Below are 15,314 nucleotides of genomic sequence, written 5' to 3' on the forward strand. Positions count from 1 at the left end.
TAATTTTGATGGGATGACCTATCGTCATCCCATCTATATAAAAAAAATAATACAGAAATCAATAACGAGTAACGGTATTTTAATAACAGTATAACTATAAGAACAAAATAAAATCCGTTAACAAAAGTTAGCCCTTTGCTATGCAACCAGTATGCGAGTTAGATTCGCGAGTTAGATTCATGTAATGTCAATTTATGCAAGGGCGGGTCAAACCAAGTTAGGCTATGTATGGTTGACTCAAGGTCGGCTATTCTAGCTCCATTCAGGTCGAACGTTTGGGTTATATACATGTGAAAGGCGGCGTTGAGGTTTCTAATAAAGGTCGATGATGGGTTCCCCTAAGTTTAGGTTAGGTTGAAGAGCCCACGGTAAGTTGAAGAGTCGAGCCATAATGAATTTGAAGATCTTGTTCACGTTAATATTATGCGTTGCGCTCGAGAAAAACAGCGTCGCTTTCATAACCTTCGCGTATGTCCTTGCCTGCCACGTCATCAACAACATATATGTTCATGCTTGGCACGTAAAATCAAACTAAATGTGGTCACAAGCTGGTTCTTAATTAAAGGAAACTTGTAAATGAAAATGAAGACATTATCAAAAAGAATATTGCTAATATTTTGGAATATAGTTATAGTTATTCCCTTTTTTGTCAAGGTTCACCCACTACCCTTCTGGATATCCCTAATTTTTTATAATTAAAAACATATTCTCAACACTCTAAATTAAAAATCATATCTTCATATATTATATAGAAAAAAACTACGGCGAACAGTTCGTGAAACGTTCGGCGGGAAGTTTGTTTATGTTCGTTCGTTTATTAAACAAACGAACACGAACAAGAAATTTTGTTCGTTTAGTTAAATGAGCAAACATGAACAAGGGTCAAGTTCGTTCGTTTACGTTCGGCAACGTGTTCATTTGTGTTCGATAGTTCATTAGTGTTTTTAGTTTTTATATTTATTTAAATACTTCAAAATTCCGATAAATTAAATATCTAATAAATGTCGGTGTATTATATATTCTGTTCATGAACGATTGTTTGTGTTCGTTTGTTTCCAGTTGTGTACATGTACATTAGTTTGTGCTTATTTGTGTTCGTCAACGTTCGTTGCCTAAAATTAACAAACAAACACAAACGAACACGAACAAGTTCATTTTCTTAACAAACGAACACAAACATAAAATCTCGTTCGATAAGTATTCATGAACGCTTCGCGAACATATATATTTTTTAACAAACGAACACGAACAAGAACAAGGTCTTGTTCATGTTCGTTTAGTTCGTTTGCAGCCCTAGAAAAAACTAACATATCTAGAGAGATCACTTATGCAATTATTTGATATATTTATATATATACATGTTTGTGTGTGTGGGAGGGTGGGGGTCTGGGTATCATCTTACCTGAGTTACAATGGTCCATTGCAGATCTGGTGGCAGGCTTACAAAATCATCAAACTTGGTCCCTATCAATATAGGAATTGCAGTCTGCATACAAGAATTTAATTATTATATTTACAATCACTATTTAAAAAATATAAAATTAAATTTATTATTTTTAATTATGTTTATATCAGACAAATTTTTGTGTGAATAAAACATAACATGGGAACACTAAAAAATATCTCATATAAATATGTAAATCTTCCAAAATTTCACGTGAAAAATATGTAAACCACAAAAAAATATCACATCAATAAAAAAATGTTTCACGTATGTCAGATTTCTATATTTCAATTTTTTTATTTCAAATTAAAAAAATACACTAAGATAAACTAAACACTTTTTAAATATAAAAATAAAAGTTTGTCACACTCCTAAGTCCCACCTATAAATACATACCCAAAATAAATATTCTCTTAATTTTTTATATTTTATCATAAAATTGCAGAAAAGTAGATATGATAAAGGAGAAAAAAACAGTGACAAGTCTATGCACCTGACCTGACAACCTAAAAAAAAACTACCCATGATGTGTGTGTGGGTCAAAAAAGAACTACCCAAGATGTGTTTTCTGTTTATTTATAAAAATTTAAATTTAAATCAACTTATAAAATAAAATTAATTTTCTTTCATACCTTATTCCATTTTCTTGCTTGCAGATACCATTCTAGAACACTGAAAATTCAAAAAGAATAAGCACAAACAAATTTGTTAACAACTTATTGATAACGAAATTAAATATAATTAAATCAAAATAATTAAATTAAAGAAAGAGATATTATACTTGTGGAGGGTGCATCTGCTGGTTAGATCAAACATAAACAAAATTGCCACCGCATCTTTGCAAGCTATTGGAAGTTGTTCGTTCGACTTTTTATCACCTGCATTTATTTATTCTTAATTTTTAAATTAAAAAAAAAAACAGATTTTTCGGTTATTTATGAAAAAGATATGATTCAAGAAAATAAATGTAATTATTACCTCCAACGTCCCAGATTCTAAAAGCAATTCTTGCTCCACCGAACGACAGCGTTTTGTCCATTAGATTTAAACCAGCCATCTCTATGCTTCTGCTTTCTTGTTCATCTCCAACGTACTTAATCTTGAAAATATCAACAAATGGTTTAAATATTTACCTCAAAAGTATAAATTTCATCAACCCCATAAATAAAATAATTTCAAATTCAAATATACACTACCCATAATCCCTAATAAAAATAGTTTCTAGTTTTCTTGTATTAATCTTGAAAAATACATTTTAAAGATTATTTTTCATCAATCAACCCCATGATCACCAAAAAAAAAATCAAATATACGATATCCCTAAAAAATAGTTACCATCTTTTTTGTTTTAATACTAAAAATACAAAAATATAATATTATTTTTCCTCTTGGAAATTCCGTCAACCCCATGATAAAGAAATTCTAATATACAATACCCATAATCCTATATATATTTTTAAGGCTTAAAAAAATATATGATTTGTTACATTTAATCTTGAAAAATACATTATTCAAGATTACTTTCCTTATAACTATAAATTTCCATCAACCCGTAATAAAATACACTCAAATATAAAATACCCATGATCCCTAAAAACAATTTCTGATTTTTTTTCATTTAATCTTGAAAATACCAAAAAAAAAAAAAATCTTAAAGATTATTTTTCCTCAAAACTGAAATCAATCAAATATAATCCCTAAAAAAATTCTTTAATTTCTTGTTCATGTTAAAAAAAAAAAAAAAAAAAAAAAAAAAAAAAAAAAAACTCACCATGAAACTTGTTTTTCCAATTTGGCAGTCACCCAATAAACTAATCTTAAGAGTAACCAAATCTGAATCTGTCTCATACCCATTGCAGGTGATACTGACAGTGGGGTCTTCCAGGTCACCCAAAGATTCCACATCATCCGCCGGAGAAGATGTCCGGCGAGACAATCTCCGGTACCGTACCGGTTTCCCCATAGAACACGCAAGAAATCTATCCCATATAAACCTCAATATTTCTCTAAAAACTGAAACCTTTTGGAGCACAACACTCCACCTGATGTCTAGCCGGACCATTCTCCGGCCAATCCTAGTCATCTTTCCGGTGGCTTCTTTTAATCTTGATCCATGAAAGTACAGACTTCCTTGTTGGTGTCTCATAGTGTTTGATTTGTGTGTGTGTTTACGTGTGTTTTGTTGTTGTTATATATGGTTGACCCGGACTCGTGTTTTTTTTATTGTGACCAAATGGTCCTTAAAGCCGGCTTCTTGTTTAGAGCAAACTGAGGGTATTTTAGTCAATTTGTTTTGGTGCCTATCTATTTTTCGGGTGTGGTACTCTTATCATAGAGTTATATACTCAACCCCAGTGTATTTATAATCGGACCGGTTATTGAAGTGTCGTGTATATTTTTCGAGCTTGAAAAAACATGCATTTAAATCTTAACGAAATATATAATATAAACTAGTTTTTCATACAATCTAATGTCAATGGGCTAATAACTAATCTAAATCATAAAAGTAGTTTTGTGAGTGGGTCTATGTTGGTGTTTGTATAGGTATACCCTATTAATTTTTTATTACAAATACATATCGAGTTTGTTTTAAATAACGTGTCCTTCGAAATATCAGGTCCTGCCCGATAGTCCTCTCTACCCACCCCTAGAGCCGCCCCTAGCTATTGGATTGATTGGTTCTCGTTTGGTTTGAAAATCAAAGGCGTTCTTAAATGGTATGAAAACATTATGTATAGATGATTTAAAACAAAAGGTGAAACTTTTTTTGATGTGTATCAAAGTCAAAGCCGTTCTTAAATGGTATGAAAACATGATGTATAGATGATTTAAAACAAAAGATGAAACTATTTTGATGTGTATCGTGATATTAATGTAATATGAAATCTTGGATATAAATAAAATATGGAGACTGGACTAGTAAATTAATCGGTAAATAAGAGTTTAGAAAAAAAAAAAACAATTAATAGAGTTTTGGAACCCAATCTAACAACTTTGTCGGGTTTGTTGGTTTAACCGGTAAACAACCAATTTAAATGGACTAAACCCGGCCAGTAGGGTTGCAAATGAACCCAACGAACATGAACAAAACCTTGTTCGTGTTCATTGTTAAGAAATATATGTGTTCACGAACTATTCATTGAACACTTACCGAACGAGATTTTATGTTCGTGTTTGTTTGTTAAGGAAATGATCTTGTTCGTGTTCGTTTGTGTTTGTTTGTTAATTTTAGGCAATGAACGGAAAACGAATGTCGATGAACACAAATGAGCACAAACTAATGTTTGTGAACACAAATGGAAACAAACGAACATAAATAATCGTTCATGAACAAAATATATAATACACTAACACTTATTAAATATTTTATTTGTCGGAATTTTGAAGTATTTAAATAAAATATAAATATAAAAATAAAAACACTAATGTACAGTCGAACGCAAACGAACATGTTACTGAAAGTTAACAAAAATAAACGAACGAGCGTGGCCTCTATTCATGTTCATTCATTTAACTAAACAAACGAAATTTCTTGTTCATGTTTGTTTAACAAATGAATGGACACAAACGAACTTCTCATCGAACAGTTCACGAACTGTTTGTCGAACGTTTGGTTCATTTGCAGCCCTACAGACCGCTTTGTTAATATATAATTTAAATCAAAAGATGAAACTATCACGATGTGGATCGTAATGTGAACATAATATGAAATCTTCGATGTATAAAATGTGGAGACTGAATTAGTAAATCAAGTAGTAAATGAGGTTTAAAAAATCTAATAAAGTTTAGAAATCCAACCTACAACTCAGTCGGATTTGTGAGTTTAACCGGTAAACAACATATTTAAATACGTTAAACCACACTAGTTATGTTAATTTTTATTGTTGAACAGCTAAATTTGCACACCATAAAGATTAAACCCCTAACCTCCTATCATCATAAGCTTTATTTAACTCACCAATACTAATGTGTTATTCTATTTCCGTATGGATAACCAATTATGTTGATATATAATGGTTTCCTAATCTTATCCAATTCTGGCCACAACCTTTCGTTTTCTTGTTTTAATCTTACAACTTGATTAAGATTTTTGCTCATGGCAAATCACACCATCTTTAGGGGTAGGGTACACGTGGTTAAAGAGGGTAAAATTGTCTTTTCACAAGACTATAACGTTAACAAGGAGAAGCGGTGTTAAGGGAATTTAAGTCCATTTAATTAAAGAAAAGGAAAAAAGTTGAAAAACCCATCTACCAAAGACACAAATGGACCAAGAAACCATGATTGTATCTTGAGGGAAAAGAAAGGGGACAACTAGATTTTTAGCTTTATTAGTACAAGTACCTAATGAAATGCAAAAGCTTTTTTTAATAATGGCCTTCTACTTTTCTTTCTTTGCCCATGTCTTTCTTAAAGTAGCAATACCCTCCCCTAACATTTAAGCAACTAAGTTCATCGTCTCGAATAATCGATTTATCTTCGTTTTACTATTCTAATACGCCCCTAAGACAATTGTCCCACTTCTAAAAAAACATAGTCGTAGATTGTAACTTTGAGGCCTATAGAAGTATCCTCATTCAGAGTCGTTTCAAAGTATTTTTTAAGTCGTGTGTTTTTGTCTAGTGAACAATTATTTTGAGACAGTTATAGTGTAAACCCTAACAATGCATGCTCATTGTAATTATTGACATTTTTGTAATAGGAAAGTCATGTATAAAATATACCAAATTATTGTATTATAATAAAAATTGATTTAGAATAGATATATAAATAGTAGCTACTAAGTTATGAGATCATGCATGTAAGGAGTATTTGTGTCTTATGTTGTTTTGCTCTTTTCTTTTGGCTAATAAAGTAATTTGCATTCCTTTATTTGATCATCAAAGTGAACATGACTTTATCATTGACACATTGAGCATCTCTTGAGTTAAACTCTTTGTATAGAAAACTGAAAAGAACAATTGGAATATTGCAAAGCTATAAAAGAAGAAGGGTTTTTTTTATCATCATGCAAAAGTATGGAGGTGATTGCAAAACAAGCCAATGAAGATAGAAACAATCTTAAACTATTTTTAATTTGACATATGTCCACACATAATTGATGGATCTAGATCAAAATAACAATGAACATGTGTTTATAAGATAATATTCAATATTTCATTTGCTAAAATTGTACTCATCCTCTTGATAACAATAGTTTATACTGTGAAAATCTTCCATATCATAAGCCTGTTGTTAAGTGGATACATGAAACATCCATATTTGCTTTGTTTTTCTGATGGAAACAACATGTTCTCGGAAACTTAAGAGATCACGATAATATTTTTCTAACTAATGGGATCTAGCGCGGTTTTTAGCGGACAAGTGACCTTTAAGGGGTTAAAAGACTAACAAGTGAAAGTTGGATTCGAAACTGAAACTAAGGGACTTAAACGCTTACTACTACACTTTAAGATTAATACTAATTGTTTATTGTAAGCATATGTAACAAATTTAAATAATAAATAAATATGTGTACTCACTCATATATAGACTTATATTTATAATAGATAAAAAAGCTTTTTAAGGTATAGAATAACCTAAAAAGTGAAGAAGAACACTATTCTATATGATCACAAAAGAATAATTTTCTAAAGTGAGTGCACAAAAGCAATGATTTCTAGCATCTATCTTCTTCATTTATTTTTATGTATAATATTAAAATGTTATACAATTACTTATTTGTTTGTGTATATGTTGTTGATAGAAAATAACGAGCTTTGACTTGTGCTTTCTAATTATTGTTAATGTTAATGTAAATAGCATTTTGTTTCTCCTTATACTATAGTACTATAAACCTTCCAATTGCAATTTGCAAAACTCTTAAGAAAGTAAGTTCCTAGATTGTTGTTTGTTATGTTGATCTATCATCCGTTTCTTCGACAACAATGTCATCTTCCGTTTAGTTTATTGTTGAAACTATAAAATTGTAGTTCGACAAAGTCAATTAAATGATTAATTGTTCATTTAATTATTCATTGGAACCTTTGAATAGCAAGAAATTGATGTCTACTTTGGAAATTATCTTGGTCTAGAACTAATATCATTCATAAAAATATGGAACCCTTTATCTAGGAACTGTTTATATTAAAATAAAACATTTTTACTTAAATTACAATACAATACAATACAGTACAATAATCTAAAAGAAAGCAATAAACTACAGGTACAAATTACAACTAAAATAAACAAAAATACAATAAATAAGACGAGATAGAACACGTTTAGCTTAGGATCATATTGGACACGGGTTTGTTATAAGCTTTTCAAGAAAACTCGTTTGTTTCTCAGAGTACATGTAACGCCCCAAAATCTGAATGTTAATATTTGTCGGATGTTCCTTTATGACACGTCATGAAATAAATAACTAGGCTATTTAACATAGTTAAGGGTATGGTCAAAAGTATTAAGTAATGAAAGGTAGTGTCATTTATGTTTTAAAGGAAAACCCGAGGGGCTAAAGTGGAAACAAATGAAAGTTGTTTACTAATTAAAAGATCAACACACACACACAAACACACATACGTGTGTGTTCGTGAAGCTTCAGGAGCTCTCAAGAACTCCAAACCCTAAACATGAAAGATCATCCAAATTGAAAGGCTAAATGATGCTTAAATCTATAACCGAGCATGGATTAATGATCACCAACATGAGGAGATCATAAGGTATGTTTTAAATTTAAGATTGGTGATCATGGGTAAAGTGGGTTATGCTCTAATCCGTGAGATAATATGAAATTGATTATGTATAAGGGTTAGAAACATCATATAGAACATGGGTTATGTAAGATTTGGGTTAATTTGATGTTTATATGTGAAACCCATTTGGTTATGGTGATGATAACAACTTGAATGATCACCCATGTCCAATTCTTGCTTAATATTGATGTATTTTGGCATGCATGGTAGATTCTTGTTAGAGGAATTGAAAGAAATGTGATTCTAGTATGTTTAATGATTATGTAGAAATGATTCATGATGATTAGAAGGAAGAATTTTGGTGAATTATGTATGAGGTTAGAAGGATATGCATGAATTAGTTGTACATTAAGCTTAGATGGTAGTACGCACACAAGGTGTTTGATGAAATGCCTAAATGACAATAATATGTGAAATTCGTACCATACGCTTGAATGATGTGATGAATATATATGGAATGTTTGATCGTATTAGTTTCAACTTAAGAATGGTTATGGAACGAATGAGAATCCTAGAAAAGAGTAAACTTAATTGATATGGGCGTTAACTATAAAGATGTTGATATGAACGGAATCGTATGTATATGTGTATATGTAACTATTTGATTATGCGGCCAAATATGTCCTACAAAATGAGTATGAAGCATAGATGGCATAATGACTATATTCTAACATGTTAATTTGTGAATGAATGTGTGTCCAAGTTGGAAGTTGAAATGCTTGATAGTTGACTTTCTGGAAAGTCAACAATGGTAGGAATGTTGTGAGGTAGATCTCTTATCATAAACGTACGGTTTAGGAAGTCAAAGTGATGCACGAAATATTTATAGCAAGATATGTAATGGCGTGTTTATATTATGCGAGTAGAAAGGATCTCATTGTTAATCTATGCTATGAGTTGCAAGAAATCCATTAATGAAAGTCAATTGTTGAGCATAGATTTATTGTGATTGATGCTTTGTGTGGCCTTGTTTACTAACAAGGGTATCAATGTATGGTCATGTAAGGATAGATAGCAAGTCTACGGGCTCAAGCACGGAGGCTAATGGGTCAAAAGAAAGCATGGAACCTATGCTTGAACTTGGACGCTCAAGGTACGTGATTTCCGTAATCACTTCTTAGTTCAAGTAAGTAATAAAGTGTTGAAATTAATTAAACATGATGTTTGAGGTTAAATATGTAGGAAAGTCTTTCGTCGTAAATGATGGGATTAAAGTTGACCAAAATGCCCTTGATGGGTATTTTGGGCAAACGATCTTAATAAGTAGTTTAGAAGCAAGTTATTGATTAGTGTAATGTCTTGGACAAGTATGGAAGCGAAGAGTATGGTCTTGGTATGTCATAAACCATTTAACGCGCAAATACCCTTAACGGGTCAAAACTAAGTATATGAACGATAATGTGTTAAGAGGATGCAAAATGTCTAAGAACTTATTATTTTATGATGGATGTCACTGATATTATTAGGTTTATAAGAGTTTATGGTAAAACAAACAAGTTACGTTGATGAATGCATGAACGGGTCGAATTGTGGGTAAGAGGGTAATAAGCCGATAGCGTGTAAGTTAAGATTTTCCTTAAGGCGGTTATGGGATTTTAAGTTCATTTGATAGGATGTGAATTTACAAGCATGTAGGAAGAAACGGGAGGTTAAACGGGTAAACGGTTCGAAAGTTACGTGCGTTTTAGTGCGTACGGACGACGAAACGAACCTGCAGAAAACTGCAAAAAAAAAAAAACTAGAGGGCGTCGCCGACGGGTAGGGGGCCTAAATGTGGGATCCTAAATAATATGTAGTAATATGGTACCTAAATGTGGGATCCTAAAGAATATGTAGTAATATGGTACCTAAATATGGGATCCTAAAGAATATGTAGTAATATGGTACCTAAATGTGGGATCCTAAAGAATATGTAGTAATATGGTACCTAAATGTGGGATCCTAAAGAATATGTAGTAATATGGTACCTAAATGTGGGATCCTAAAGAATATGTAGTAATATGGTACCTAAAGGTGGGATCCTAAAGAATATGTAGTAAGATGGTACCTAAAGGTGGGATCCTAAAGAATATGTAGTAATATGGTACCTAAATGTGGGATCCTAAAGAATATGTAGTACTATGGTACCTAAATGTGGGATCCTAAAGAATATGTAGTAATATGGTACCTAAATGTGGGATTCTAAGTTAAGAATTTCCTTAAGTAGATACGTATGAAGGTATGTATGTATGTATGTGTGAATATAAGTGGTATGTATGAATGAATGTATGTATGTATGTATGTATGTATGTATGTAGGTGTGTATGTAGGTAGTATGTGCATGTGTATATATATATCCAAGTGAGTATGTACGAAAGTGTGTGCACGTATGTAGGGTTGTGAGAAGGCATGTAATAGGTATGTATGTAGACATGTATGCGTGTATGTATGTAGGTATGCACGTATGTAGGAACGTACGTATGAATGTAGGTACGTAGGTTTGTAAGTAGTTATGTGTGAACGGATGCACATATGTAAGTATGTATGAAAGTATATACGCATGTATTCAATGAAATTGAGTATTGACGATAATAATAGTGTGCCTTGTGAACGAAGTGTAACGCAGGTACAATGAGAAAGTCTCACCACGGAATGTACGATCAGATGGAAAGCTGGGATGTAAAGAGTTAACGGAACAAAAAGTAAACGTGAATAAATCTTGTATGTTTATAATGCGTACTAATGTTATGAATTTAATGTGGTGAGCGCAGGTAGTACGAGTTATGCGGATCATCAAGGAACAGAGATCGAGGATCGAGTCACTAGTGAGATTGTACGGGAACGTTGATGTATATAATGTAGTAAACATAAGCTATGTTTTTACTTAGTAAATAAGTCGATTGATGGATTTATGTGAAAGAGTTATGTTAAAGTTAATTTTTAAATAAGTTAAGGTGTTTATAATGAAAGAAAGTTTATGGCTTGAACTTCCGCTGCGACTTTTAGTCAAATACGTATTAGGGTCTTACAGTACAATAGCCTGAATAGTTTGTATTGTCGGGGAAGACACATGCACTCGAAATTTACCTTGAAATTGAAGAACATAAAAGCTGAAGAAAATATTCCTATAAGTTTTATGTATTCTGATGTAGATTCCAAGTATCTTTTGCTACTAAGGAACCTTTAGGGGGTGTTTGGTTTACATAATGATTTGGAATTAGAATTAGAATATACACAGGAATTGGAATCTGAATTGAAAACTAGTGGTATCAAAACCGGTGCGTTGCCTCAGTGGATTCCTCATGCTATGCTACAGGAATTTGATTGGTATCGGTTCATTTTGTTATGTTACAGTATTGACGCTCGTTATAGCAACTGAAAAAGGAAAAACAAATAAATAAAATCATGATATGACCAAAAGAATATCAACATGTGATCTACATCGATTGAAAACAATTGTTTGGTAGGAATCGGTTCGATTGTCAGGGTACCTCCACGATACTGACATGCACTTATATAGCATATATAAAAAAACAAAATATACACTTTATTTTGAATGCAACTCTGCTCTCAACAAAATTTACAACGAAACGCTTGAAATTTGAATATGGATTGGTTCGTTGTGAAGTACTCGCAACAGAGAACAAAAACTCAATATAAGGTACTTATATTTACAGAAGTACAAAATTCTTATACCTACAAAAGTTGACAGAAATACACTTTAACACTTTTAAAAAAACTGTATATTTTATTATTTTTCTAACACTTTACTTTAGAGTGGTTGATCTTTCTGGCTTGATGGTTTTTGTTTGATACCTATCATTTGGAATAAGCTTTAAGGATTTTTCTTTATTAATGCAATGGTTTGATTGTTGAAATTTGGCTTCCGAGTTTGTTAACAATTTAATGCTTACTTTTTTAACGATAATTCCTAAATCTTCTAAGATCAATATGTCACAACCTGCATTATGCAGGATTTAACCCCCAATATATGAGGCACACACCTTCACTGCCACGATGTCCCCTTGAAGACATATTGAAAGTTTGTTTTTTTTTAACTCCTAAATTTTCTAAGACAAATACTAATTTGTTGTGTGTTGTTGGGTCAAAAACGAATATTCTAATGTTATCAACAAAGTCCATGTCAATGTGTCGAAGTCAACTTGGAAGTCGACACGAGAATATCGAAGAAAGAATTAGCGTGTGAAAGTTCGAGATATGATTGTCTATATTGTTCCGGTAAATTAAATATATTTTGTTTAGTCATAATAGATTTATTGTTTAGTTAAACTCTAAGGGTCATATTGTAATTAGTCCAAAGTTGTTTAAGCTAAAAATAGATAGAAACTAGGGTTTTGTCATCAACACCCATTAGGGAGATTTTGGGGGTTTATTGTATCATCAATTGTGAAATCAAGCTAGGGTTTTTATAAAGATTTATGTGTATGTTCATTTAGACCCCGCTTAATCCGACATTTGTTTTTGGGAATATAAAGTTTTTATATATTGTCACGGAAACGAGAAAAACATCAATAATTTATTTACACTTTGAAAATCTTGAAATTTTACAATTTCATTTATAACGAAAAAATACATTGAGAAGACTAGTAGCATCATTAATTACTCAACTCTGAGAACGTCAATTACTATTTGGAAATAGTGGACGTACTAAGTGGAAATCGACGACACGTTGCGCTTGTCCCACTTAAGAAAGTGTTTTGGTATATGACATGGTGTACGTGCCACTAGATGATATTGAGGTTGATGACAAACTGAAACTTATATAGATGAAAATGTTGCCATTTTTTTACCGTAAGACAAATAAACGTTGTACTAAAAGTGCAATGGAAGCATTATGGTGGATCCTATTCCACGTATGAGTCACTAGAATATATGTAACTTCCTTGAAACCGAATCTTGGGGACAAAATCTTAATATTCACCTTTTTTTTTGTAAACTTGTCTATTTAGAGTATACAAATATTTACTTTTTATTGGTAAACTTCTATTCAAAGTATTAATAAGGATTGTTGTTGTTTTGTTTAAACTCACATGTCATGTATGCTTAGGTATGTTGTATATGTATATATTAACATGTTATTGAGAAAAATATAGGTTATTAAGTGTATTGGCTATGTTATATTGTTAGGATCGAATCGTGCTTAAGAAGATTTAACAGGTTAATCAATTGATTGATTAGTACCGAAAGTATTATCGATTAAGCAAAGACTTTTTTCTAAATCAAGAATAAAAAACAAAAGGAAGACAAAAATTCAATGAATCTTCTTTGATTATCATTAGTTAGACACTGAATACAATCAAGAGTATCAATACTAATACTAAGAATAAGATTTCCCCTAATTTGTTCTTAGAATTGTTTACAAGATCATGTTAACATCACAAAAGATTATATCCTAACTAAACTATTGTTTTATAGCCATGATTTGTTTACAAAAGGCCGATCAAGTCATTTGTTGAAGTCACCACCAACAACTTGCCCTAAGAAGTGGTAAGTTGTTTGTCAACAACATGGTCTTGACAATTAGTGTCTTCATTCAAAGAGTAGTTACAACTCTCAATTGTTGCAACTCTGTTTTGATCAGTGGCTTTGCATTAGCAACAGTGCTAACTTGCATCGATCGAAAGGTATCACTTTAGTGGCAACTCTCTATCATGGCAAGTATACAAGAAACCGTAAATCACCAAACACTTTAACACTTTCAATTGTAATAAAAGCTATACAAAGCATTGGTGGAAGCTTTATGTAGTTGAAACATAATATTAAGCTTCTACTATGGCAAGAACACAACTCAATCATCACTTACCACTTTTCACAAGTAGTGACAAGTTCTTTGTATCATTAGTTGTAATTTTTGCCTAACATATAACATATGTAACTTAATTTAGTTTTCAAAGTCACCTCATACTAATTGTATATGATAAGAATAAGAATAATACCCAAAAACCATTCAGGATCTTTTTTAATTAAAATGTTTGAAGTTAAAACGTTTATAATATATGTCATTCAATACTAATTCTATTAAGCACGTTTAATCCTCGTCATACGATTCTATTTTTATAACGATTTAATTTATAGAGAGATTGAAAGGGATACTTATACATTTAACTACGTCTTTATGCATGTAAAGACATTTATTACCCATAGATAATGTAAATGAGTTACTTTCTTCACACACTTGACTAATATTAGTATTTATATTATTTAATTAGCGAATATTGCTTCTTCTACTTTTTTTTTAACGGCAAATTCGGATCACTGACGGACCACTGGAGTATCATCGTGTCACCAGAGGAACCACCCGATCATATCCATCTCCACTAGGCATAATGCCACACCAATTCAGGAGGAAACCCAATAAACGTGGGAAAACCCCCCTTGTGGGAATCGAACCCAGGACCTATTGGTCCTAAAGCCTTATCCCACCACCAAGATGCCACTAGGCTATAAAGCCATGGGCATTGCTTCTTCTACTAACATAAATTTTCTTTTATTGGTATATAGCTTTTAACGAAAAGATTAAATACATAAATTTTCTTTTATTGGTATATAGCTTTTAACGAAAAGATTAAATAGCCAAAAGAATTGTTTTCCAATTTTCTAAAGAAATCATATTACGTTTTTTGTATTTTTTATAACTTATTTCTAGTTTCATAAAAAGTTTTATAATGTTTCTATTAATTGTATTAATAAAGTAATATACATTAGATTCATCGAGCAAAGATTTGGATTTTAGGTCATGAGTCTCAAATTTGAACTAGTTTTTACTGACGTCGCGCGTTGCGGCGAAACCGAGCAAATGATAATGTAAAACATACGTGATTTGAAAATAAAGCATATTGTTTAGAAAGTCAAACCATTAGAACGGCTTAGTTTATCATCGTATCATTTTATGATACCAAATAAATACTTTATTTTGAGTACAACTTCGTTTTTAACAAAAGTTATAACGGAATGTCGGGGAAAAATCAAGCACAACTATGTACTTAAGTTTTTAGAAAAAAGTTATAAACGTAAATCATTGAAGAAGTATCAAATTAATCGATAAATTAACATATGTTATAAAAAATGTGTTTGGAAGATGTTTAAAAGGAAATATGCAATATATATTTTAACGAGTTGACGCTACCCGCACG

The 15,314-nt window shown here is 31.5% G+C and overlaps 1 protein-coding gene across 1 annotated transcript; it reads right to left on the bottom strand.

The window, feature by feature from the left end:
- Nucleotides 1–62: 62 nt before the first annotated feature.
- On the bottom strand, nucleotides 63–3,650 carry LOC110942057 (septum-promoting GTP-binding protein 1). The gene is made up of 6 exons (XM_022183757.2): nucleotides 3,216–3,650; nucleotides 2,423–2,543; nucleotides 2,226–2,322; nucleotides 2,077–2,116; nucleotides 1,403–1,486; nucleotides 63–480 (listed from the first exon to the last, which is right to left on the bottom strand). The coding sequence occupies exons 1-6, from the start codon at nucleotides 3,588–3,590 to the stop codon at nucleotides 313–315; spliced, it is 885 nt and encodes a 294-aa protein (XP_022039449.1). The 5' UTR covers nucleotides 3,591–3,650; the 3' UTR covers nucleotides 63–312.
- Nucleotides 3,651–15,314: the final 11,664 nt, after the last annotated feature.

The sequence above is a fragment of the Helianthus annuus genome, chromosome 5 (genome assembly GCF_002127325.2).
Source record: "Helianthus annuus cultivar XRQ/B chromosome 5, HanXRQr2.0-SUNRISE, whole genome shotgun sequence".
NCBI lineage: Eukaryota > Viridiplantae > Streptophyta > Magnoliopsida > Asterales > Asteraceae > Helianthus > Helianthus annuus.

Excerpts from the sequence above, each read along its gene's own strand:
- LOC110942057 (XM_022183757.2), bottom strand. The coding sequence starts at position 3,590 with ATGAGACACCAACAAGGAAGTCTGTACTTTCATGGATCAAGATTAAAA. Across the intron at positions 2,323-2,422 it reads TAGAATCTGGGACGTTGGAG|GTGATAAAAAGTCGAACGAA; the intron begins GTAATAATTACA and ends AAATAAATGCAG. Across the intron at positions 481-1,402 it reads AATGGACCATTGTAACTCAG|GCAAGGACATACGCGAAGGT; the intron begins GTAAGATGATAC and ends ATGACGTGGCAG.